This window comes from Gastrolobium bilobum, unplaced genomic scaffold (genome assembly GCF_033153095.1).
Source record: "Gastrolobium bilobum isolate Gb01-03AN ecotype WA unplaced genomic scaffold, APGP_CSIRO_Gbil_v1 utg20188, whole genome shotgun sequence".
Classification (NCBI taxonomy): Eukaryota; Viridiplantae; Streptophyta; class Magnoliopsida; order Fabales; family Fabaceae; genus Gastrolobium; species Gastrolobium bilobum.
Genome location: NW_026899983.1, coordinates 56,494 through 82,011, shown reverse-complemented (window position 1 = coordinate 82,011; position 25,518 = coordinate 56,494). Strand labels below are relative to the sequence as shown.

Genomic DNA, 25,518 nt, shown 5'->3' with positions numbered 1-25,518 from the left:
TGAAGGTGGAATTTTTCGAAAAATCGATTATCTGACTTTTAATGCACTGTTGATTTCATAAAGTTACCTAATTTTTCCAGTAAAGTTTTTCCCTACCAAACAACTTTTTTTTATATTTTTCTACCTATCTCACTTTATCTATTTTTTCAATCATTTATCTGTCTATCTCATTTTCCTACTATTTCAAAAAAAAATTCCTAAACCAAACGTCCCTAAGTTTTTTTTTTTATTTTTGAAGTTTTTTCAAATTTTTATCTAAATTTTTTTTTTTTAAATTCTAATCCTAATTATTAGGAAAGAAAAAAAAAAAGAACTAGTGCAGAGAGAAGAAGATTGTTGCGAGGAGTAAAGAAGCAGAAAGAGTGGTTCTTTGATTTGATTTTGATTGAAGAGAACGTTGAAGTGATTGGAAAAACGTGCCTAACACTGTTTACATATTACATGTTCATTTTCTTTGTTTTCTCCACTTTGACACACGAAATAGTAAAATACCACCACACGGATCCATTGGAATCCTCATTTCATCAAGCTTCAACCCCTTGATTCTATCTACAAAATTTTGAAAAATTGAGAAATGGGTTTTGAAATTCAAGCCATTTCGTTGATGGGTTTTGAAGGAATCTGAAGAATTTTCAATGTCGGAAAGCGATCAGCATCGTCTTTTGGGGTCTTCGGAAGATGTAGCAGTACACGACGTGGAAGCACCACAAGGGTCCTCCGAACTCAATGGCAATGGCAGTGGTAGCAGCAACAAAGGGTTCAGGGATTTGTTCAGGTTTTCGGGTCACCGCCATAGTTTCAAGCGTCTTGACAAAGATGTAGATAGAGATAGTGATAGAGATAGAGATAGAGATAGAAGAGATCATCATGATCACAATCATCATGTTGTTGATTCACATTTGCATTTAGATCTTCATTCTGTTGATTCTTCAGGTGATGTCCTTGGTGATAGTGCACCTCCTGAATGGGCCTTGCTCCTCCTTGGTTGCCTCCTTGGTCTTACCACTGGCCTCTTTGTCGCTGCTTTCAATAAAGGGGTATGCCAATTTTCATTTATTTATTTTTTAATCTTTTGGAACATTTTTTGAGTTGCTTGCTATAATGGATTTCAACTTGTTCTTATCACTGGTTGCTCTTTGTTGATTTTTTTTTCTTATAGAAGTTCATGTAATGGATGCAAGATGTTAAGATTCTAAAACCTGAGATGTGTTTTGTTATGTATGAAATATGTGAACATTGATTGATCTCAATGGACAGGGACATACTAATGTATAATGTTAGGAGAAATAGTTGGTAATACTCTCAACGATCCAGATCTTGTTTGAACTTCATATAATATTATGGATTTAATCAGATGGCATTCATTCATGTTGCATGCCATATTTTATAGCCTCTTTGCAATTTTGCAGAAGAAAGACTGTTGATAAAGATTGCCCTCGTCCCCATCCTCGCTAGTCGTGGTTTAACAGAGAGTAGTTTTTATTTTTTATTTTATTTTTAATGTTATGTTTTTACTGAACTGGTGTAGTACTCTCAAAAAAGTCCATAAGAATGGTTGCCAAGCCATCTTTGATACCTGTCTTTTGTCTGTTTCTTTGTCATACATTGACTGCTAAAATCATTTGATTTTGGACTTTCTGGTCCTGAATATTCTATTTTAGCTAAAGATTTACCAAACCCATTAAGAAGATGGTTTATCTGATATATACTGAAATGTGCTCATCTAGGTGCATCTAATACATGAATGGGTATGGGCTGGTACTCCAAATGAGGGTGCTGCTTGGCTTCGTCTTCAGAGATTGGCAGATACATGGCATCGAATCCTTTTGATACCTGTCACTGGAGGAGTCATTGTTGGCATGATGTGTGGTTTACTGGAAATACTGGACCAAATAAAGCAGCCCAGTTCCTCTCAAAGACAAGGACAAGGTTTTGATTTGCTTGCAGGAATCTTTCCAACAATAAAGGCTATCCAGGCTGCAGTGACTTTGGGTACTGGCTGTTCATTGGGTCCTGAAGGTCCTAGTGTTGATATTGGAAAGTCATGTGCCAATGGATTCTCACTAATGATGGAAAACAACAGAGAAAGAAAAATAGCACTTGTTGCAGCTGGTGCAGCAGCTGGAATTTCTTCAGGTAGCCAGGCAATCTTATCAATGTCACTTTTTAAAACTCATTTTGATGTTTGCTCATTTCATATTCTGGTCATTTAAGCCTCCTTGAAATTTTTTAATTATAATTTAACCAATGAAAAGTTATTAAAGAAAGAAACTCTTTTTGATGTTCAAATCATTCTTGATAGGGAGGATAAACATATGTATGACAAATTCTCAAGAATTTAAATTTTGGCCGTGCATTGTAAAGTGTTAGGCTTGGGCATTTGTACCTGATTGTCCACTTGTATAAGGGCAGCTTGTTGATAATTCACATTAAATGATTTTAGTTCTGGAAGTCTAGGTAATCATCTGGAAGTTTTTATTGACTCTTTTCTAAATGTGATATTGGTTAAGATTTTTGTGTGTGTTCATTCCCTTTCGGTGAAGGGAATACTGCTAGTCACCCTTTGGTAAAGAACTAAAAGATAGCAAGTTTTGAAGGAAATAGGACAGAACCTCTTTTCCACTAGGGAAAATAATACACCCAACTTAATTACAATAATTTAATTCCTAGGTAAAAAGAATTTACAATTTTGATGGTTTAGTTATTTTTCAGAATTCTTACTTCCATAGAACTCCAATGACCACTAGACTTCTTAAGTCTTGTCAATCTTGGGCCAATATACTCTTTCAACCTTTTTGTTTTTTTCGATAAAAAAAAGAAACTTTCTTTAAGTAGAGAAAATTTGAAGATAGAAGAGGGAAGTTTAAACATTCCCTTGAAAAAAAGAAAAAGAACTATGTTGAGAAATAAAGTGCTTCAGTCCCTTGAAAATCTGGCAACGAATCCTCTTGAAAATGACCATTGGCTGAATTCTGAGGCTAAGGAAACCACCCAATCCATAAAAAGGCCAGGAGAGATTTTAATTTTCTTTTCTTTTCTTTCCCCTCTCTCTCTCTCTCTCTGTTTTTTTTTTTTTTTTTTGTTGAGAAATTCTAGCTTACACTGTATGGTCTCGATATATAATTACCTGTTGCAAAAGGTCAGGGTTAGACAAGCAGTTGGGAACCCACAAGGGAGACAGCCGAGTGATGGTATGAAAGAGAAAGAATGAATAGATACTGTTATTGAATATTGATAGCTGAATCTTTATAGAAAAAAGAAGAGGGATCTCCTTCCAGGGTTTGCCCTTCAACAAAAGGTTTCTCATTTACTACTGAGCCACTACTTTGTTTTGAATATTAACAAATCTGAATCTCTCTGCTTCTACCTTTCCTCCTATTTAAGCTATGCCCTTGTCCTAACAGCTTCCAACTGTCTAACTATCTAACTTTATAGCTATCCTACCTGAATCATCTAACTAATTCTATAACTATCCTTCTTCGGGTCCAATCAATGCTATCCCCTTGAAGTTCAACCGTGTACCCAAGGTTGAAATTTGGAAACCGAGTGTCGATAGTGTCCACCCTCCAAGTGGCCTCCTCAGGTGGCTGAGAGTTCCCTTAATGAGAGCTTGGGCAAGCCTTTATCCTTGGCAAAAATCCTAGGAACTTCGGTATATACACTAGTGGACTTCACAATTGAAATAACACAATATATCCCCCAAAATTCTTGGCTTAAAATATTTCTCCCAGAGACTATAAGAAGGATTTTCCTTATCCAACCCTCCCTGGTTGGGGTTTAACTAGGTGTTTTTTAAACTATAAGAATATTGAACTTGCAACTAGATATAATAACAGTGGAATCCAAGCACTATTGAAAGATTGCAGTAGTAAGCACCATAAACCCCATGATCCATATGATGATATCTTCCTCAAATATTATAAAAACTGCATATGCACAATTTATTGGAGCTATGGCAACCTTATTAGAGGTGATGTACTTACATGATCAGTTGGCTGCAAGATTTCTTGAAGTCTCAATACAAAGGGATACCCTAATCTTGGAATATCCATACTTTCCCTTTGGTATGCTTACTATAAAATGGCTTGAATCTGGTGGGTTTGGTAGCAACAAAGGGTTTTTTTGGAATGGGAGCTGATAGTTGCGAAACTTTAGGTTAAGCTAGATGCACCGAGGAGGAAACTTGGGTTGCTGTCACTAGCATTGCTTTGAGGGTTGCCCCCACTTCCTTCACCGTATGGCTTTGTGTTGCATTCCTATTGATACCACACAGAAACTTGGGTTTTGGATTCTCTCTGTGAAAGCTCGCATCCTAGCAACATGCTCCTGCACAAATCTGGTGCTGGAGCAACATGCCAAAAGACCCATCTATTGGCCTTGCATAATGGCTGGCTTCTAGTGGTGAAGTAATCATGGTTTTGAAGCAAAACAAAAGGCCAGTTTGGGGTGGAGACACAACTATATTTGCACAATGGTAGAAGTCCAAGGATTCGGTCAGGGCTGGTTCCTTGTTCTTGGTATTCTGAATATCCTACAATTCTCCTTCTTGACAATCATGAAACTAGAATTCTGTTTTTCCTCTTCAGTCTTCACCACCATCACTGCTTTAATCTTGGTTAATGACTGACACCAGAATATTCCTTCTATCCACTCTCCATGTCTTGGTGTTCTGCTATCTTCATTACTCACAAATCCTCTCTAACCTCCTTTTGCTCAATAACCCTTTGGTTTCCATCAGATTTTTGAACATACCATTTATAGACACTTGAAAGAGTTTCTCATATAGAGCAATCCACTCCATTGGTCCGTTGCCATCAAACTTGTTAATTTGGCCTTTCTTGCCCCTGATTTGCATTCATCTATGACAAACTGTAAATTTCCATACTGCTGTTTTTCCATTCCCTGTATATTTGGCCGCAAAGTCAATTCTTCTTAAATGGGTTGTTTGTCATCTTCCTCTGACTCAAGGTTAATGTCTTGTTTCTTCATCCACCTATCTAGCAATTGCTGAATGCCCTCTTTACACTCCATATACTTCTGAATCTCTGCCACTCAAGCATCCAAAGAATGTAATCGCACCCTATGCTTGTTGGTCGACTTCTTGAAGAACTCCACCAAATTCTCCAAAGCTTCTATTCTTGATTCCATGTTGTCCCCGAGGAAGCAAGATCTGTCAGGTTGAACCAAATTTGTTTGGGCACAAATAAGAGAGCGGGAGATAGTATGGAAGAGAGAAAGAATTAATAGAGACTGTTGTTGATAGCTGAATCTTTACAGAAAGAAAAGTAGAAAGATCTCCTTCCAAGGTTTCCTCTTGAACAAAGGTTTCCCCTTGAACAGATGGTTTTCCTTTTACAGTTGAGCAACTGCTTGGTTTCCAATACTAACAGATCTGAATCCTACTTCTTCCTTTCCTACTATTTAAGCTATGGCCCTGCCCCTAACAACTTTGAACCGCCCATATTTCAACTAACTCTGTAACTATGCTAACTAAATTATCTAACTAATTCTGTAACTATGTTTCTTCTTTGCCCTATCACAAGCAAAGGGATAGGGTTGCTCTTTTCCGCTGATCTATTTTGTTTTCTCTTACCGATGTCCTTTCTATATAATGGGTTCTAATGTTGGTACTATGAAATTATGAAACTTCATTTCAGTGAAAAAAGAATGTGTCCTATGTGAAAATTGAGTCCCTGGACAGTTTTCTTCTATCTTGTTGTACCTAGCTTCACATCAATCTGGTATTTCCTTGCTGATCTAGGTTGGTTTAAGAGTATGAATTTATTTTGCGGTATCTGGATTGCCCTTTGGATATCTATATGTTGGTTATTTTAGCTTTCAATTTTTCTTTCTTCAGGCTTCAATGCAGCAGTTGCTGGTTGTTTCTTTGCTATTGAAACTGTGCTGAGACCTCTTCGTGCAGAAAACTCTCCCCCATTTACCACTGCCATGATTATATTGGCTTCTGTTATTTCGTCAACTGTATCAAATGTTTTACAGGGAACTCAATCAGCTTTTACAGTGCCTGAGTATGAGTTGAAATCTGCTGCTGGTACTTTTCTTTAACCTTGCTGTGTTTATTATATACGGTTTAGGTTTGTCATCATATTTGTCGTTGTGAATCTGTGATATGTTTTTCTTTCTTATTCTTTTCATTGTACTTGTACAGTTAAATCACTCCCATTTTTCCCCTGATGAAAAAGAAATACTTCACTTTTTCTTGAATTAATTTTTTATTTTATTGGTGAGATAATGATGCATTATTTTAGGAGGATTTTGTTGAAAGTATTGCATTTATGAAAATTGCGTCTGACTTCCGAAGAATTCCTCATTTTTTAGTATCCAATCAATTTTTACTCTCAAAATGTGATTTCTGTAGTTTGGTGACTCAACATCTTAATACATGTCCATAACCAAAACATTAATGTATGTTCAGTTCAGAAAAAAATTCTGAAAATCTTTTACAAAATTATAAATAGGCCATTAGCAGAGCACCACAATGGAGCTACCGACCACTTTATCCTACAAAAGAGGTAGCAGTCCAAATTCTGGCATTCCTCTCCATCCATTTGCACCAAATAACAGAATAAGTTGCACACCACAAAGATGCTTGCCTTCTTTACTCCTGCCAAACCTATGATTTATCATATGATAAAGTGCTCTGAATTCTCTGGACAAATCATGTAATTACTAAAACTAATTTTTAAGTCTGCACCACAAATATTTAGCGGCTGGATAATGAAAAAATAGGTAGTAGCTGCTAGTCTCAGAATTAGAGAAACACACGACACAAACATTAGGAGAGAAGCTTGGTATGATCTGCAAACCTGCTATAAATCATTCTCTTCTATTAAGTAATGCAGTCCAAATAAAGAACTAAGGCTGTATAGGGGTATTGAACTTCGAAACTGGACAAATTTTTTCTTTTATCAAGTTCCACAATGGTACTTTTATATTTTAATAATTTTTTCCCCCGTACTATTACAGCATGCTTTAGAGTTCATGCCAATAGTTATAACTAGACAAGATACGAGTGACTTGATTTTCTTTGAATGTTGCATTCCCCCTTTGTGATATTCCAAAATATTTGTTAGAAGTGTCTAATTCTATTATGTCTAGGTGCAGTGTAAGTGTCCATGTTCAATGTATCACGTAAATATAGTATTCAAGAAAATTGTATCGTAGTATTTATTATATTCATATATAAGTATTGAATCTATGGTGTAGTTGAGACACATGGTTATCAGCTTATGCTTCTTTTTTCTCTCTCAGCATGATATTAAGATCCTAAACGAGAGGTATCCCTACAACCATGCATACCTGATGACCCACTCTGTTCCTTGAAAACTTTTTTCAACCAGCTGTGTTTGAATTTGGGTCCTAAACTAGTTTGGAATAAAGGTGTTGCTGATGTTGATGTTGTGTTTCAACTCAGGTCTGTCACCACATCTACCGTGTTAACCTTTCCCGCAGCCTTTTCTCTCTCTCTTTGAACCCATTATTGGTGTAGATTTGTCATTGTTTGAGCATCACCTCCCCGGATGATCTCACCATCATCCTTAGTGACTTCCCCTTGTCCAATTCCCCAACCTATGCTACCACCGGAGTTGTGACATGCTGTCACACAATGCCACAACCCGTCAGACTGTCATTCACTTTTCTAGCACTAGGGTGCATACAACCATTGTTAAGGTTGCAGCCAGCATTATTGGACTTGCTGTCCTCTCTTCAGATAAGACCTCCCCCTCTCCGTTTGTTCCTTGAGTTGACCAAAACACTTGCTTGAAGCTGTTCTGGTGCCTTGAAGTTTTTTGTGTGGCTTTTATGATTAAACTTATGGCTAGTAGTAGTCCATAACCTGCGGCCAAGGACACTAGAAAGGCAGAGGCCCTTGCTTTCACTATTTATATTAGTGCATTTCTCATTACTCACACATTGAGTGGTAGCAACTACTATACCTAGGCTCTTGTGGCAGACTGACCCGAATGGAAAAAAAATTGATGCCCAATTGTGCAGCATTATCAAGTCCACCATTCATCCCTCCCTTTAGTAGATCTTTCACACTCATGTTAAGTTAAATTTGGAATTTTGAATCTGAATATTATTTACTTGAATGTTCATGTATAAATGTTTACCATATATAGACTAATCAATGTGAATAATTGCTTTCCTAATAAAGAGTTGATTCTAAGAATACAAATAAGAAGCAAATCAAACCTATAATCTGTCATATATCTTCCTAAAATCTGTCCTATCATAACTTGTGTAATAAAAGGAAAAATCAAATCTATAATAATTACACAATTGTTTCAACACTCCCCCTCGAGTTGGTGAATGGATATTTTTCATTTGCAACTTGCTAGTGAAGAATTGAAATTTCTTGGGGGGAAGTCCCTTAGTCAACATATCAACTAATTGAAGTTTGAAAGGGATGTATGGAGTAGTAATTAGCCCGCAATCCATTTTCTCCTTGATGAAGTGGCAGTTGATCTATGTGTTTTGCTTTATCATGCTGAACTGGATTATGAGCTACACAAATGACAGATTTATTATCACAAAAACAACTTCATGGGTCCGCCTTATTTCACTTTTAGGTTGTCTAGTATAATTTTCAGCCTTAGTAGTTTACAAATCCCCTGAGCCTTACCTCTAACTTCTGCCTCTATACTTTATCGAGTTACCACATTTTGTTTCTTACTCCTTCATGTTATTTAATTCCCACAAAAGAATGAAAAAATAACTTGAGATTGATTTTCATGAATATGAATCTTGCATAATCAGCATTAGTAAATAGCAATTCTCTCTGTGGTATAGTTTTAAAATATCAGCGAATTTTATCCACGGCATGCGAGTGTTGTCCTTCGCCTGTGCCTAAACTAACTAACAACATGGACCTCATTTGCTAAATCTGGTCTAGCATGAGTTAGATTTATCAAGCTACTTGACAACCTCTAATATTGCCCTTTATCAACCTAGGGACTCTCCCCTTCACTTCCCATTTTGTGGTCTTGCTTAATAAGGAAACTATTAGTTTTACACCCAACTTTTCCAACTTTCTTAAGGAAATCAAGGATATACTTCCTTGGAGAGATAAAAGACCTTCTTTGAAATAGTTAACCTCTATCCTAAGAAAGTACCTCAACTTCCCAATGTCTTTTTAATTTCTAACTCAGCAATCGGTCTTTCTTATAGCAGTTATTTCTCAAATAGATCCTTCATTTTTATAATGATGTCATCTACATAGAATAAAAGATTAGTAAGTTTTTCCTCTTATGAATGTTTAAAGAGAGTGTGGTCTCCCTAACTCTGTTTGTATCCCAAAGGCACCATAACCTTTGTAAACTTTCCAAACCATGCATGGGGAGATTGTTTCAACCTATATAAAGCCTTTATTAATGTGCATAATTTATTTCTCTATTTTTGGAATCGAATTCTGGTGGAATCTCCATTTAAACCTCCGCCCATTTGCTGTGAAGGAAAACATTTTTACATCAAATTGGTTCAATTCCCAATCAAAGTGAGCAGCAAGAGATAATATGTCCAAGTGTATCTCTTAGCAACTAACCTTGCCTTCTATCATGTTTACTGTCAAACTGATACTTCAAAGAATAAATTCATTTGCACCCCACTGCTCTCTTTCCTTTTGATCTATAAACAACTTCTCATGTTTTATTCTTCTCTGAGGCACTCATCTCTTCATAAATGGCTTGAACCCATTTCTCATCTTTTAATGCTTCTTGAGCTGATATTGGAATTCTGATAGAATCAAGGGCTAATATAAAACTATTGTGCTGCATGGAAAGGTTTTTAGAAGAAACAAATTGAGAGATAAGGCACTGGGTACATGACATTTTTACTTTCCTTAAGGCAGTGGTAAGTCATCAGAGTCAGTATTGTAATCATTAAAGGAATATTTATAGTGTCAGGCTTAGAGATAAAGGGAAATACAATTGGTTTGGGAGTTGACTGTTTCTTTTGCTGTTGACCAATTTTGCTGTTCCTAACCATTATTCACATGTTGTCTGATAGTTTATCATGACGTTGCATGCAGAGCTACCTTTATACTTGATATTGGGAATGCTGTGCGGTGTTGTAAGTGTGGCCATGAGTCGTTTGGTTGCTTGGTTCAGCAAATTATTTGAGATTATCCAGGAGAAATTTGGTGTTCCTCCGGTGGTTTGCCCTGCTTTAGGTGGTTTAGGAGCTGGGATCATTGCTCTTAAATATCCTGGAATATTGTATTGGGGTTTCACAAATGTGGAAGAAATTTTACGTACTGGAAAGAGTGCTTCAGCTCCTGGAATATGGCTTCTGACACAACTAGCAGGTGCTAAGGTTATTGCGACAGCTCTTTGCAAGGGATCCGGGCTGGTAGGTGGTCTTTATGCACCGAGTTTAATGATTGGTGCTGCAGTTGGTGCTGTATTTGGAGGCTTTGCTGCAGAAGTTATCAATTCAGCAATTCCTGGAAATACTGCTGTTGCCCAACCCCAGGCGTATGCTTTGGTAAGCTGACTTTACTTTGAAGTATGTAGGTTGTAGAATTGTTACTGCTGACACCAAGACTGATTTGGTTGATGTAAATTGAGATGATTACAAGTTAATTTAACTTCTGCAGGTTGGAATGGCTGCTACATTAGCATCTGTTTGTTCTGTTCCTTTGACTTCAGTTCTACTTCTGTTCGAGCTGACAAAAGATTATAGGATACTGCTTCCTCTCATGGTAATTCAATAAAATTCACTTACAAAAAATAAAATAAAATTGCACAGTTTTGATGCATTTGTAGTTTTCCATTGTTATGCTAGTTCTTATAACTAAAAAAATGAATCAATTGTAAAACTCATTCTTTTACCTCAACTGAATTATAAAAGATGATTGGTATACTCTGACATCCATTGTCTCGCTGATGGTTACCCCGCACCATATATCTCCATTTTTGTCTGTGAAATGGGTTAACTTTTAATGCAGTTTTGAATTCATAAATTGTTTAAATTAGTCCCTCTTTCCAAACATCGCTTTAGAAAGTTTTTGTTTCAATTTATCTGTCCTTTTAGAAAATAAAGGAAGTATTACTTTTTTCCCCCCAACTTTATCCTTCTTTGGTATCTCCACTAAATGGAATGAGAGGGAGCATTAATGAAGCAATAATATTTTAGTCTTTCAATAAAGGGTAATTTAGTTAAATACAGTTACATTAATCAAGGCTATTTAATAGCTTTCTTAATCCGTGTGCTTAAACAGCAGATATTTTAAATCGAGGGAGTGCTTTTGTTTCAACTGCTCTGGCATTGAAATGCATGTAGTATTTTCTAATAGCCAGTACTTGTGGCTTGAACCTCAACCTTCTTATTTTATGCAGGTTTCCCATCTCCCCCAACTTGTAATTTTCCCATCATTTTATTGTAGTGAAATTTTTTAATATTTAATATTTTCATCTCGTGTAATTGTGAACCTTGCACTCAGGGCGCTGTTGGATTGGCAATATGGGTTCCCTCAGTGACAAACCAGGCGAAGGAGAGTGATACACCTGATACAAGAAACTTAGCAAGAGGATATTCTTCAATTTCACGTGCTGAAGATAATGATGATGGTAACTGGAGACAAGGCAATGATGGGAATGGTTTAGAACTCTGTATTATTAGAGATGCTGCTGATCTTGAAGCAATTGATGAGGAACTGCTTCTGGACAATCTTAAGGTAGAGAAAAGCTTCTTCGTATTTCCTTATGATCATCGATATTATCCATCTTTTGTTGTAATTGAATCTGAAATATATTGTATATTCAAGTGTGTAAGTCTGTACAAGGAGGCTCTCTATTTATAGAGGCTAAAAGACCTAATGGGATGACCTAATGGGCCAAGCCCACAATCTAGACTATTCTAGACTATTCTAATAATAATAAGTTAATATTATTTCTAACACTCCCCTCAAACTGGTGCGTATATATCAAAAGCTCCCAGCTTGTTACAAATATGATCTATTCGGGGACCTCTAAGAGCTTTAGTGAATACATCCGCAAGTTGATCATTGGAATTGACAAATGCTGTCTCGATCTCCCTTGACTGGATCTTTTCTCTAACAAAATGACAGTCAATTTCTATATGCTTGGTCCTCTCATGAAAGACTGGGTTAGAGGATATATGCAAAGCGGCTTGGTTGTCACAAATGAGCTTCATAGGCCTTTGTTCACAGAGATGGAGTTCCTTCAGCAATTGACTCAGCTAGATGAGCTCACAGGTTGCATTTGCCATTGCCCGATATTCTGCCTCCGCACTGGATCTGGCGACCACAGTTTGCTTCTTACTCTTCCAAGAGATCAAATTTCCTCCGAAGAGAACACAATACCCTGAGGTGGATTATCTATCTGAAGGAGAACCTGCCCAGTCAGCATCTGAATAACTAGAGATCTCTGAACTCCCTTTATTTGTATATAATAAACCTCTTCCTGGCGCCTTTTTAATATATCGGAGAATTCTAATAACTGCATCCCAATGGGAGTCACGGGGAGAATCAAGAAATTGACTTGCAACACTCACTGCGAAGGAGATATCTGGCCTTGTCACAGTAAGATAATTCAATTTTCCAACTAGTCGGCGGTAGCGACTGGGATCTGGCAGTGGCTCCCCCTGTCCTGGTAATAACTTAACATTGGGGTCCATAGGTGTATCAATGGGTTTACAGCCTAACATGCCAGTCTCATCTAGGATATCCAGTGCATACTTCCTCTGACAGATGGAAATGCCCCGCCTAGACTGTGCAACTTCGATCCCCAAGAAATATCGAAGTTTGCCAAGATCTTTGGTCTGAAATTGATTGAATAAATGCTCTTTCAACTAATCAATCCCGGTCTGATCACTGCCTGTAATGATAATGTCATCAACATAGACCAGGAGATAAACGCACTGGCCAGATGAGCTATGCCGGTAAAAGACAGAATGATCGGCTTTGCTTCTGATTAATCCAAAGGATTCAACAACTGAACTAAAGCGGCTAAACCAGGCCCGAGGAGATTGCTTCAGGCCATATAAAGATTTCCGAAGTTTACATATCATTCTAGAATTCTCCCCCTGAGCAACAAAACCTGATGGTTGCTCCATATAAACTTCCTCCTGCAAGTCACCATGTAGAAAAGCATTCTTAATATCAAGTTGGAGAAGGGGCCAGTGATGAATGGCGGCAAGGGCAAGAAACAGGCGAACAGAAGCCATCTTAGCAACAGGAGAAAAGGTATCCCCATAATCAAGACCAAAGATCTGTGTGTATCCCTTGGCCACTAAGCGAGCTTTAAGGCGATCAACAGTGCCATCAGGACCAACTTTAACTGTGAACACCCATCGACAACCAACAACAGACTTCCCGGGAGGAGCACGAACAAGATCCCAAGTGCCATTGGAGTGAAGTGCCTGCATTTCATCAAGCATCGCCTGGCGCCACCCTGGATGAGATAGTGCTTCACCTGTGGTTTTAGGGATGGAAACAGAAGAGAGACTAGAAACAAAAGTAAAATGTTGTGAAGAAAGTCTGTCATAACTCAAGAAAGAATAAAGGGGATGAGGATTTCGAGTGGATCGAATACCTTCCGAAGGGCAATGGGAGGAGTCTCTGATGGAGGATCCGGAGGAGAAGAGCCGACGGGAAAGGGCGATGAGTCATCAAGAGGAAAAGTCGGAGGAGGTGCAGGCTGACGACGCTGGTATGTGAGGAGAGGACGATCTGCAGGTATGGAGGTAATTGGTTGCTCCTCTGGAATAGGGTCACCTGCAGCTGGTAAAGACAAGACAAGAAAAGGAACAGGAAGGACCTGATCAACTTGGGACACTGGAGATTGGAGTAGAGTGAAAAGGCTGCTGATCAAGGAAAGTGACATCAGCAGAAACGATATAACGCTTGAGATCAGGAGAATAGCAACGATGCCCTTTTTGAAAACGTGTATACCCAAGGAAAATACATTTGAAGGCCTTGGATGTCAACTTGTCTTTACCTGGAGTAAGATCATGAACAAAACAAGTACAGCCAAAAATATGTAAAGGCAGAGGATAAGAAGGTGCTCCGGAAAACAAAATACTGTCGGGAACATCATTATTTAGCACAAAAGAGGGCATGCGGTTGACAAGGAAACATGAGGTGATAATAGCATCTGCCCAAAAACAGAGTGGGACGTTCATATGAATGAGAAGGGTACGTGCAGTTTCAACTAGATGTCTATTTTTACGTTCAACGACTCCATTTTGTTGTGGAGTGTGGGGACAGGTAGTCTGGTGTATCGTCCCTTGTGTATCCAGAAATTTAGAAAATTCAAGAGACACATACTCTTTTGCATTATCACTGCGCAAGATTTGAATAGAAGCACCAAATTGAGTTTTTATTTCTGCACAAAACTTTTGATAAATTGAAAATAACTCAGAACGATTTTTCATTAAATAAACCCAAGTGCAACGGGAGAAATCATCAATAAAGGTGACAAAATACTGAAAACCCAAAACAGACGTTGTTCGACTCGGACCCCAAATATCAGAATGAACAATAGAAAAAGGAGCATAAGCTCTTTTATTGACTCTATTAGCAAAGGAGGAGCGAGTGTGTTTTCCTTGCTGACAAGAATGACAGTTTAAAGACTTAAGATTGGATAAAAAAGGAACCATATGCTGAAGCTTGGAGAGGTTTGGATGACCCAGACGGCTGTGAATTAGCTCAGGAGACTCTGTGAGAGAACAGGCTACTGGAGAAGGTGGTGCAATCAGATAGTAGAGACCTCGTGACTCAACGCCTGCTCCAATCGTCTTCCCCGTACCCAAATCCTGCATAGAAAAGGATTGTTTAGAGAAGGTAATAGTACATGAAAGAGAATGAATCAACTGGCTAACAGAGATTAAATTAAAAGGAATGCCAGGTATATAATAAACAGAACTCAAAGTTAAAAGGGGAGTTGGGTTGGCTTCCCCAATTCCACGAGCAGGAGCCTTAGTGCCATCAGCAAGAGTGACAGGGGGTAGGTTATTAGAATAAGAAAGTGAAGTGAAGAGATCTTTATTACCACAAAGATGATGAGTAGCACCTGAGTCTATTATCCAGGGTCCAAGAGATGATTGATAAAAACAAGCAACATGATTACCAGTGTCTTGAGTAGGATGCTGAGAAGAAACCTTCTTGAGAAGTGCCTCATAGTCGGCACTTGAAAGAGTTACTATTCCAGTTGAAGGTGGCGTAACATCAGTTTGAGCAAATTTGGCAGACGGTGGCTTCAAATGGGGGTACTTCCTATAGCAGCGTTCTTCAAAATGCCCAAGATTCTGGCAATAATTGCAACGAGGCCTCTGTCTGCGGCCACGTCTGCGACCGCGTCCACTGTTCCAATTGGAATCACTGGCCCAAGAAAAGAATGGAGATGGGGTAGTACCGGAGATGATGCCAGTCGTGTTTTTGGACGCATTATTTGAGCCCTCCATCACAAAATAAAAGGAGATGACCAGAAAATAGCAAAGAACTACAAGAAAGCAAGAAATCGCGCAAAAACGTTGCACAAAAGTGTCCAAACAGCGGGTTTTTCACTGATATCTTTCAAACGGATGGGACCCACAACGAGCGGAGACCAGATCTGGAAAGAGGGTGAGGAGGCGAGCAAGATGGTGGTGGTCCGGCCTGGAACGGTGGCCGGACGGTGGCTCACGCGCTGGAACAGTGGTTCGGCCGCCGGAGACTTCCACCGGCGCGTGGATGCTCCGATCAACACGCGGCTTGGACAGACAGGGTCGCCTCCCTGAGCCGCTCCTGATAGCGTGGTGGTTGGTCGGAAAAGCAGTCTTACGGCGGTGAACAGTGGCGGACGGTGGTTTTGTGGCGGTTTCCGGCGATGAATAGAGGCTGACGATCTTTTTCCTGATGATACGAGGTTGAGGACAAGAAATTTGTGACTAAATAAGGGTTAGGTGTGAAAGGATGGTTGCCGGTATGATGCACGGCAGTAAAAAGAAAGGAAAAGATATATATGCGGAAGCAGAGCCCTCAGATCGAGAGCTCTGATACCAAATTGAACCTGAAATATATTGTATATTCAAGTGTGTAAGTCTGTACAAGGAGGCTCTCTATTTATAGAGGCTAAAAGACCTAATGGGATGACCTAATGGGCCAAACCCACAATCTAGACTATTCTAGACTATTCTAATAATAATAAATTAATATTATTTCTAACAGTTGTTAACTCTGCAGCAGTATGTTGAATTCTGATCTTGTTTTTTATCTGTTAACTTTGTTACCTTGCATATTATTCCTCCTCAGGTTTCTCAAGCCATGTCAAAACACTATCTGAAGGTTTCATCATCTGTAACTGTGAAAGATGCAATGAAATGCATGCATGACAGCCAGCAAAATTGTGTGCTTGTGGTTGATGAAGAAGATTTTCTAGAAGGAATATTGACATATGGTGACATTAGAAGGTGTCTGGCTGATAAGTCTAGTGATACTTCCAAGACTGATTCAGGGCTTCTTGATGTATGTGCAAAGTGCCCCTTCTCTTTACACATTTAAGACTGATTTAGAATAGCTACTATCTTTCTTTCTTTCTTTTTTTAAGTCACTATAATGCTTTGATGAATGGATTTTGAATGCATTGTTGAGAAAATACATTACTGAAATTCATGCTTGTCTCCACTACTGATAATTCAAATTGAATATTTGACAGGCAAACACATACCTTGTTTCCTCTGTTTGTACTCGAGGGATGAGCTATCGTGGACGAGAGCGTGGACTTTTAACTTGTTATCCAAGTACTAGTTTGGCTATGGCCAAAGAGTTAATGGAGGCTAAGGGCATTAAGCAATTACCAGTGGTCAAACGTGTTGGGGATCGCGGTAGAGAGAGGAAACGAAGAATTGTTGGTCTTCTTCATTATGACGCGCTATGGCACTGTCTCAGGTTTTTCTTAAAATCTGATTACTTATTTATACTACAATATCTGCTTCCCCACCCAGCACACAATCCGGGTTTCTCTTTTCAGCTTCTACTACAATGCCTTTAATTATGCTATTTGGATCTTTACTGTTATCTCAGCAACTAATTTGCTTTATTTTCTTCTTCTATAAAGTATATATTTTAATTAAAAGTTCAAATTAGTTGGGCGTATGGAAGTGCTGCATATCTCTGTTTCTATCAAGACTGACTGAAGTTTAGTTTATTATTATTTTTTTAAATTTTGTTTTTTCAATTTCTATATATTCAACTTTTTTTCTCTAATAATCTTTGATACATCTTAAGAGTGCGTTTGGTTTGTTTTTTGTTTTCATTTTCAGTTGATAAAAACCACTTCCTTTGCAAATTCTTGAAAAAAGGAAACAAAATGAAAACAATGTGCATTTTTTGTAATTATTAGTGAAAAAATATCAATTGGAAATGAAAACAAAATACGAACAAAATGCAAAACTTCTTTTGCATTTGACCAAGTTGAGATGGGAAAGATTGTCTCTTGTCTTTCCTTTGCTGTGATAGAGAAGAAATATATCTTTTTAAGGTTTATAGCTTTTTTTCCTTGCCACTAATTAATAGCATTATAATAAAGTAAATCACAATTTCATTCCAGGCCATGTGTGCATGTGATTATGTATAGGAACATATTTAATAGCCTAATGTAAACATATAGCCTTCTTTCCATTTTTGTCCCTGCTAGTTGGAGGATGAGTATTACCTTTCTCCAGTGACACTGACCTAAGTTTTTATCCCCTCATCTACTTTCTGTGAACAAATTTCTTAGAGCAATTGTAGCCAAATAATTCTCTTTTCCTTTCATATTATTATTATTGTTATTGATTGATATATGTAAAGTGTCAATTCAACCCAAAAGTCTAAGGTGTTAGGTGAATGTCACATTAATGATTTTATATCATACTCCTCTAACATGCCCCTCACACAAGAGTCCATTGAGCTTGAAGGGTAGATAATGCATAGACCCACCTACCTGTGCTAAGAAATTTCACAATATTTTTTTTTTATTAATAGATTTTAGAGATGGTGAGGATCAAACTCGTGATCACTTTGTAATAGTGGCCCTGATCCCATATAAAACGTCAATTCAACCCAAAAGTCTAAGTTGTTAGATGAATGATTTTATATTATACTTCTCTTACAATATATATGTTTATTTGCAGGATAGAGATTAACCACCGGAAGTCAGCTTACCAGAATAGGACAGATAACAATTTGGCTATCATAACTTCAAATGGGCATTAACTCGGGGGTTAAGCTTCTTGGTTGCCCTTAGGAAAGAAATAGTAAGGTTGTAGCAACAAGCTCCCTGGCTACCTTTAAAAGTGAGACCATATCAGTTCATGTGTATTTTAGTGCCACAAAAGTGCTTATTTGATAAGGAAGAAAATATTTCCAACCCCCCAAAATTAAGAATGAACAATTTTAAATCGCAACCCGAGATTCTTTTGCATAATTTAGTACACTGCAGCTTGTAAAGTACCACTATAAGAAGCAAAAGACTAATAAATACAATGGGAAAAAGAGAAGGGGTATAAGCCCTCAAGTTTGAGTATGCTTAATTATTGTAATATGCCTCTTTGTTCCTTTTGTGAATTTATTCTTCCCTCCTCATAGAGGCAAAGCAAGTGGAGTTTTGTTGGAGACAAAGTGCTTTACTTTGGAGACCAAATTATTTTTTTTTTGGAAAATTTGGTTAGGCCATGGCCCATCTTGTGAGGTTGCACCAGTTATTCATATATTGAATGTGATTTCATTTCATCTTGATGCAGTGTTTGCTTTGAAAATCACTCTCTGAAGAACTTTTTAGTGATAGAAAACGAAACAAAATATGCTTCAACTTTAGATTTTTGGCAAATTATCTTGTATAATCTTAATTTTGATAACTGATACAGTTAATTTTTAAATATTTAGTAATTTGTTTTATTTTGAAACTTTTATTATAATTATGGCTTGAGTTTATACAAATGTATTTCTTCTTGTTAGGAAGTGTTTAGTTTGGCAGGAAAAAAAATTGCCATGTTTGGCATTAACTTTGTAAAGGAGGAATGAGAAAAATGAAGAATTGCCATATGTTTAAAGTTTAAGTTGACAATTTGCTAAAATTATTTTGTTAAAGGCTTAAGCCTTAAAGTTCAAATGAGTTATCAGTTATTTAATAAAAAAATAGTAGTTATTATTTTGTATAGTTATTTAACTAATTGAAAAAAAATTGAGTGCTGGACAATATAAATAGTTCTTAAATAGAACTTTCTCCTTTTTTTCCCCCCCCTTAAAAACAAAAATGAGATAGGCCACAGCAAATGTTAAAATAAAAACGCACTTAGGCACTGTCTGACCAAACTTAGGTGATGTTTGGATGAGTTTTTTCCAAATCAAAAGTTGTTGTTTTTTTTTTTTAAAAAAAAAGGGTTTCTGAAATTTTTGTTGTGTTTTGATAATGGCTTTTAAGAAAAGCAAAAGTTGATGAAAAAGTCAATTTTTTTTTTTTAAAGCTACAATTTTTAACTTTTAGGAAAAGGAGAACCCTGAAATCAACAATAAACAGCAAAATGCATAATTGTTTTAAAATGTTACGTGCCCACTAATAAAAATTACCAAATTTATATGAAAAAATAAAAATTCAGAAATACAATACGTTATTATAGTAAAACTGAAGTAATTTTATGAAACAAAATAAAAATTACCAATTCCTAATGTGATATATATGTGAATTGTATTATGGGAAATACATATTCTTGTGTTTCATTTAACCATATGAGACGTGTTATGGATAAATTAATAATTATTTTCTTCTTTTTATTTACCACAACACGTACTCTATTTTGTCTTTCATTATAGTCGATTTGTTTATGGATAGATGAATTATTTTCTGATAACGTGATTGTTAATCAAAACATGATTAATTATTCAGTATTCAATGTGAAGGTTTCCATCGCTAGATAATTATTAGTTTGATGGAGGTTTTTCACTTTGTCTGAACGACTCAGTAGCATGTTTCCACATGTCATTCGGCAGCAAGGAGTGTCATAAATAAATATTTAGTGGATAATATATATATATATATATATATATATATATATATATATATATATATATATATGGGTTTTATAAGAGTTATATTGTAGGAAAAGTAATTGTGTAATGTTATAGAGATTCGTTTTGCGTGTCGTAGTTGTTTTTTTTTTTTTGCTTAAAAAAGTGTGGGCCCCACAAAATGTTGTATGTGTAGGAAACTTTTTTGTGTCATGTTAAATAATGAACGCAAACCCCTATATATATATATATATATATGGGGAGGGTTCTTTTGACTCCAGAGTAAGACTTTTAAGTCTTACTCCAAATCTCAGCCGTTGATGTACGGAAATCAACGGTTGTCATTAATAGTATAATTAGTAATTAATTAATTAATATAACTTCCTAAATTATAACCGTTGGATGGACGGAAATCAACGGTTAGGATGGAGAGTAAGACTTATAAGTCTTACTCTTGAGTCAAATGATCTCTCTCCTATATATATATATATATATAGGGGTGTTAAAATAAACCAGGTCCTTTAAGAGGTCTTTGACTCGACTCGTGAAGACATGAACTTACATGTTTAAAATTGATTGTTGGCACTAGGCTTGAACTTGTACAAAAACTCGTTTAATAAAAAGGTCCTAGTCTCCAATTCAAAAGCTCGACATTAGAGCCTTTCAGGTTTGTCTAGTCTTCTCTTTCTCCTCACCCCATTTTATTAGTTAAACAGACTATTTTGAATGATTTTGTTCTATATTATACTGTTTGGATATACATTGAATTTATGAATATTTACAGAATTACTAGTGTTGTTGATTGTATATTCTGTTTAGATGAATTTTTGTTGTTTTATTTTTTTTAAACAGGCTAAACATGTTTTTATTTTTTATAAATAAGTGAGATATATGCCGATAATTATATTTATAACATAACAAGATTGGTCACACTGACACATTTAAATACAGACTTAGTTTTTAAAGACTAAAGTTCGGCTCGGCTAGCTCGACTCATTAACATCTCTATATATATATATATAATTATTTTATTATACGTGAAAAAAAATATCATATTTTTTTACTCACTTGTTATAAAATGAATGAACAGACGTGCACTAAGTTCAATACATCAGATGCAAGTGAAGATTTATTCTAACGTGATGGGGCCACGTTCTGTTAACGTATTATAATGGAACAACATTTACCCACCAGTCCACCACAATACAAATACAATAAAGCAAGCCAACCTTGACTAACTAGTAAGATAAATGTTAAGCTATAGACACAACAATAATACTATAAGAGGAGTGATATTTTCATTATTAAAATTTTTCACTACCAACTTATTATGTGTTCAATCATTATTAGATTAATATTTTTTCTCTCCTCAAATTTTTTTTAACATTCTCTTTATTTGATACAATTGGTGATGATGTGATGGGTACTAAGCTACTAATAAAAAATTTTAGCAGTTAGAATATTCGTATTATTATTTCTCAAAAAACAAAAGGGATAAGTAGCCACCACCATCACTCTTACTAATCACTATTACTAATCACTAGTTGACTTGTGATTACTCTAATCCAAGATGGAAGGAACAATAGTACTGTATCCAGCTCCAGGCATAGGTCACATAGTGTCAATGGTTGAATTAGCCAAACATCTCCTCCAACACCAACAATGCACCATCACTATCCTTCTCACCACTGGCCTCCAAGACCACCCTTCCATCGACGCCTACATCCGCCGCATCTCCACCTCCCACCCTTCCATCTCCTTCATCCGCTTCCCCATCGCCGCCCTCAACACCGCCGGAACTCACAGCTTCGCCGCCAGAGCCTTCCAATTCATCCGAGAAAACGCCGCCAACGTCACTTCCACCCTCAAAAACATCTCACAAACCTCAACAACCACAATCAAAGCCTTCGTAATCGACCTGTTCTGCACTTCGGCGATGGAATCAGCCACCGCCATGGGAATCCCAGTGTACTACTTCTTCACTTCGGGTGCTGGCGTTCTTGCACTTTTCTCTTACTTTCCCAGAATCCACGAGATTCTGCCTCCGAAATCGTTGAAGGACATGGCGGAGGTGGAGATTCGAGTCCCCGGTAACTCGCCTCCGCCGCCGCTGAAGGCGGTGCACATGCCGGAACCGATGTTGGAGAGGGACGACCCTGCATATTGGGATATGTTGTATTTCTGCTCACACATTCAAAAATCAAATGGAATAATAGTGAACAGCTTTGAAGAGCTTGAACCTGTGGCGGTTAAGGCCATAGCAGAGGGTTTGTGTTTTCCTGAACCCAATGAAGCTCCTCCTGTTTACTGTGTTGGACCCTTCGTAGCTCAGCCACAACAATCAGGTCAGTTTTTCTTTTCTTTTCTTTCTTTTAAAAAATAAAATAAAATTTATGTACTAATTAGATAGTAGTACCTCACAAAATAATTCATTTCCTAAAATAGCGAGTTCTTATTTTATTACAAGGTGCACATGATATTTCTTTCAGTCCTAAGATAACTTCATAATATGTTTATATATAGGGAAATTATTATCTTATTTTATATGAGTAACTCTCTCTCATGTTATCTCACATCAAAAATTGCGGCATCATTTTTTTTGTTTTTAATAAAGGGTGAGACCCACCACATCATGTGTCTATAGTAAGAGGAGATAACTATCTCTTACAACATGAGAAAATAGAATCCCTTATATATATATATATATATATATATATATATATATAGGGTTTGATATTTGTCATTTTAAATGACATAAGTTATATCATTTTAGGAAAGAGATAGACATAGAAAAATAGAAATCATAGGAGAGAGAAAGTGAGTAGTTTTTTTTAATTTAAAATTTAAATAAAAAAAATTATGTGTCTGTCTCTCTCTTAAAATGACAAATATTTTTTCCATATATATATATATATATATATATATATATATATATATATATATTAAATTAGGATACATTTAAGGCATATTTATGGTACATTCTTTTGATACATTCTTTTGAAAGAAGCTTGATTTTTTTAATTTATACATGCTGTTCAATTCTATGTACTATCTAAAAAAAAAATTAAATTTTTAAAATTTATTAATTATACATGCTTTTTATAACTTTAAATGCATTTTTTAATTTAATATTTTAAAATTTATTTAATATTTTTTATGAGAAATGTTATATTTACAAACTCTTACAAACTACATTAAGTATGACCGGTCATACTTCAATCAAGAGTATATGACCGGTCATACTTGGTGTAATTTGTCAAAAAAAAATTGTAAACGGATCCTTCTCCATTTTTTATATATGATTTTAATATTTCTGATTTTATTATAAAAATTGTAAACGGATATATTTCATTAATATTTTCTTTCTCTTATTATCGTTGTAACGAGATCAATTCAGTTTTATCTGACAGAAAAAAAATAAATTCAGAACAACAGAAATATTTTCCAAGTTGCTATAAAAATAGCATCTCAACTTTACGACCGGGTTTTGTAGTAATTTATTTTTTATAATAGCATAGTTGAATAACTTTTTTTTCTTTGGATACCTAGTTGAATAAGTTGTCTTAATTAACTTAAAATGAGTCATCAGCTTGTTTTTCTTTTTCTTTCTAAAGACAGAAAAAAAAAAAAAAAAAACTAATGTTCATGGATATATAATTCTTGAGTAAATTATCGAATACTATTTTGATCCTTGAATTAATTTAAATTTACGATTCAATTCATAATTTTTTTTATTTTTGAGAAAAGTATTATAATTTCTATAATTTTTATTTTTTAAAAAATAAACAGATGCAGCAACGGATAGTAAATATTGCTTGTCATGGCTTGATCAACAACCGAGTAGAAGCGTGGTGTTCCTATGTTTTGGTAGCCGTGGATCGTTCACAGTGACTCAGTTGAATGAGATAGCTTTTGGGTTAGAGAGAAGTGGACACAGATTCTTGTGGGTTGTGAAAAGGCCAATACACAATGAGGGAACAAAGCAGATTCATGACACAACAGCGGAATTCGATTTGAGTTCAGCGTTGCCAAGTGGGTTTATGGAGAGAACCAAAGAGAGAGCCCTTGTGGTGAGTTCATGGGCCCCACAAGTTGAAGTACTGAGTCATGAATCGGTGGGTGGGTTTGTGAGTCACTGTGGTTGGAACTCGGTGCTCGAAGGGGTTGTTGCTGGGGTGCCAATGATTGCATGGCCGTTGTATGCTGAGCAGCACGTGAATAGGAACATCATGGTGAAGGAGATGAAGGTGGCTGTTGGGGTTGAGCAGAGGGAAGGAGATGGGTTTGTGAGTGGTGAAGAAGTGGAGAAAAAGGTGAAGGAGTTGATGGAGTCAAAGAGAGGGAGAGAGATAAGAGAGACAAGTTTGAAGATGAAAGATATGGCTGTGGCTGCTGTTGGAGAATCTGGGTCATCCACAAAAGCACTTGCCAAGTTGGTTCAAACATGGAATGGAATCAGCAACTAATTCCAATTGGATGTTCAGTTTCTTCCAAAGTGTACTGTGATTAGCATTCTGCTTATTTGTCCCTTGTGTAAGGTAAACTTTGCATATGCATATAGCTATATTTTTGGTTGCTCATTAGTCCCTTGATTTATGCTGGTTAGTGTTAGATCCTTGTTTGTTATCGCACCTGTGTAAGGTGAATTTTATAAAGAATCAATCCAACCCAAAATCTTAAGTTATTGGGTGATGCTAATAACATTATATAAAGAATTAATTTAACCCAAAATCTTAAACTTGTTGGACAAGTGGCTTCAATACTCAAGATGGGAGGTGAATTGAGTTTTATAAAATCTTTTCGCAAAGTACCTCCTTTGATATTTTAAAAGCTATTTCTTTAATAAAGTAATTTAATAAGAAAAAATCTAAGTGTAAGAGCAAGTATAGTGATCAACAAAGTAAGCAAGCGAATATATAAAGACAATTTAAAAAGCAATTTTAATACTTAAATAAAGAGATTAAGGTTAGAGAAATTGCAAACTAGATGTATCCTGGTTCGGTCACCACCACCGTGATCGACGTCCAGACTGAAGCCGCTCGATCAATTCTTTTTCACTAACTATCAAGCTTGAAGGTGCTTGACAAACCACTACAACCTTTCAAGACTTCGGGCTCTTGATGCCTTACAATTCTTCACTCCAAATTTTCTTAGGAATTTGGTAACCTTTCAAGTGTATAGGGTTCACTCCCCTAACTACTCAAGAAATCAAAGGAAAGTGTTTAATAATGGCTAAGTACTCTCAAAGTACAAATAAGAAAAGTTGAAGAACAATGGTATATGACACTTCTCACAAGAATAAAGCTCAAATAGAATTTATGATCAAGAAGACAATAATAATGCAAATAGGATGAGAATTAATGAGTAATAATGATCAAGAAGTGTGTCTCATCAATGGGAACGATAGTCTTTATTTATAGAGGCCCCCCATGGCCTTTTTCACACTCATTTTCGCAAATTAGCCGTTTTATAGCCGTTATCTTGTCTTCTGTACAGTAGGTAATCGA

General features: G+C 36.4%; 1 protein-coding gene and 1 pseudogene across 2 annotated transcripts; both read left to right on the top strand.

Annotated features, from left to right (window-relative positions):
- The first annotated feature begins 331 nt into the window (after positions 1–331).
- Positions 332–18,614, top strand: LOC133294625 (chloride channel protein CLC-f). Of its 2 annotated transcripts, none has more exons than XM_061493330.1 (9): positions 332–1,037; positions 1,728–2,136; positions 5,858–6,052; positions 10,052–10,506; positions 10,619–10,723; positions 11,465–11,698; positions 16,277–16,309; positions 16,680–16,912; positions 18,139–18,614. In XM_061493330.1, the coding sequence occupies exons 1-9, from the start codon at positions 636–638 to the stop codon at positions 18,218–18,220; spliced, it is 2,148 nt and encodes a 715-aa protein (XP_061349314.1). In that variant the 5' UTR covers positions 332–635; the 3' UTR covers positions 18,221–18,614. The 2 variants fall into 2 exon arrangements, with proteins under 2 accessions (XP_061349314.1, XP_061349313.1); XM_061493329.1 differs by having other exon boundaries at positions 16,277–16,489.
- A 2,954-nt stretch (positions 18,615–21,568) lies between these two features.
- LOC133294624 (UDP-glycosyltransferase 88F5-like) lies at positions 21,569–24,509 on the top strand (annotated as a pseudogene).
- Positions 24,510–25,518: the final 1,009 nt, after the last annotated feature.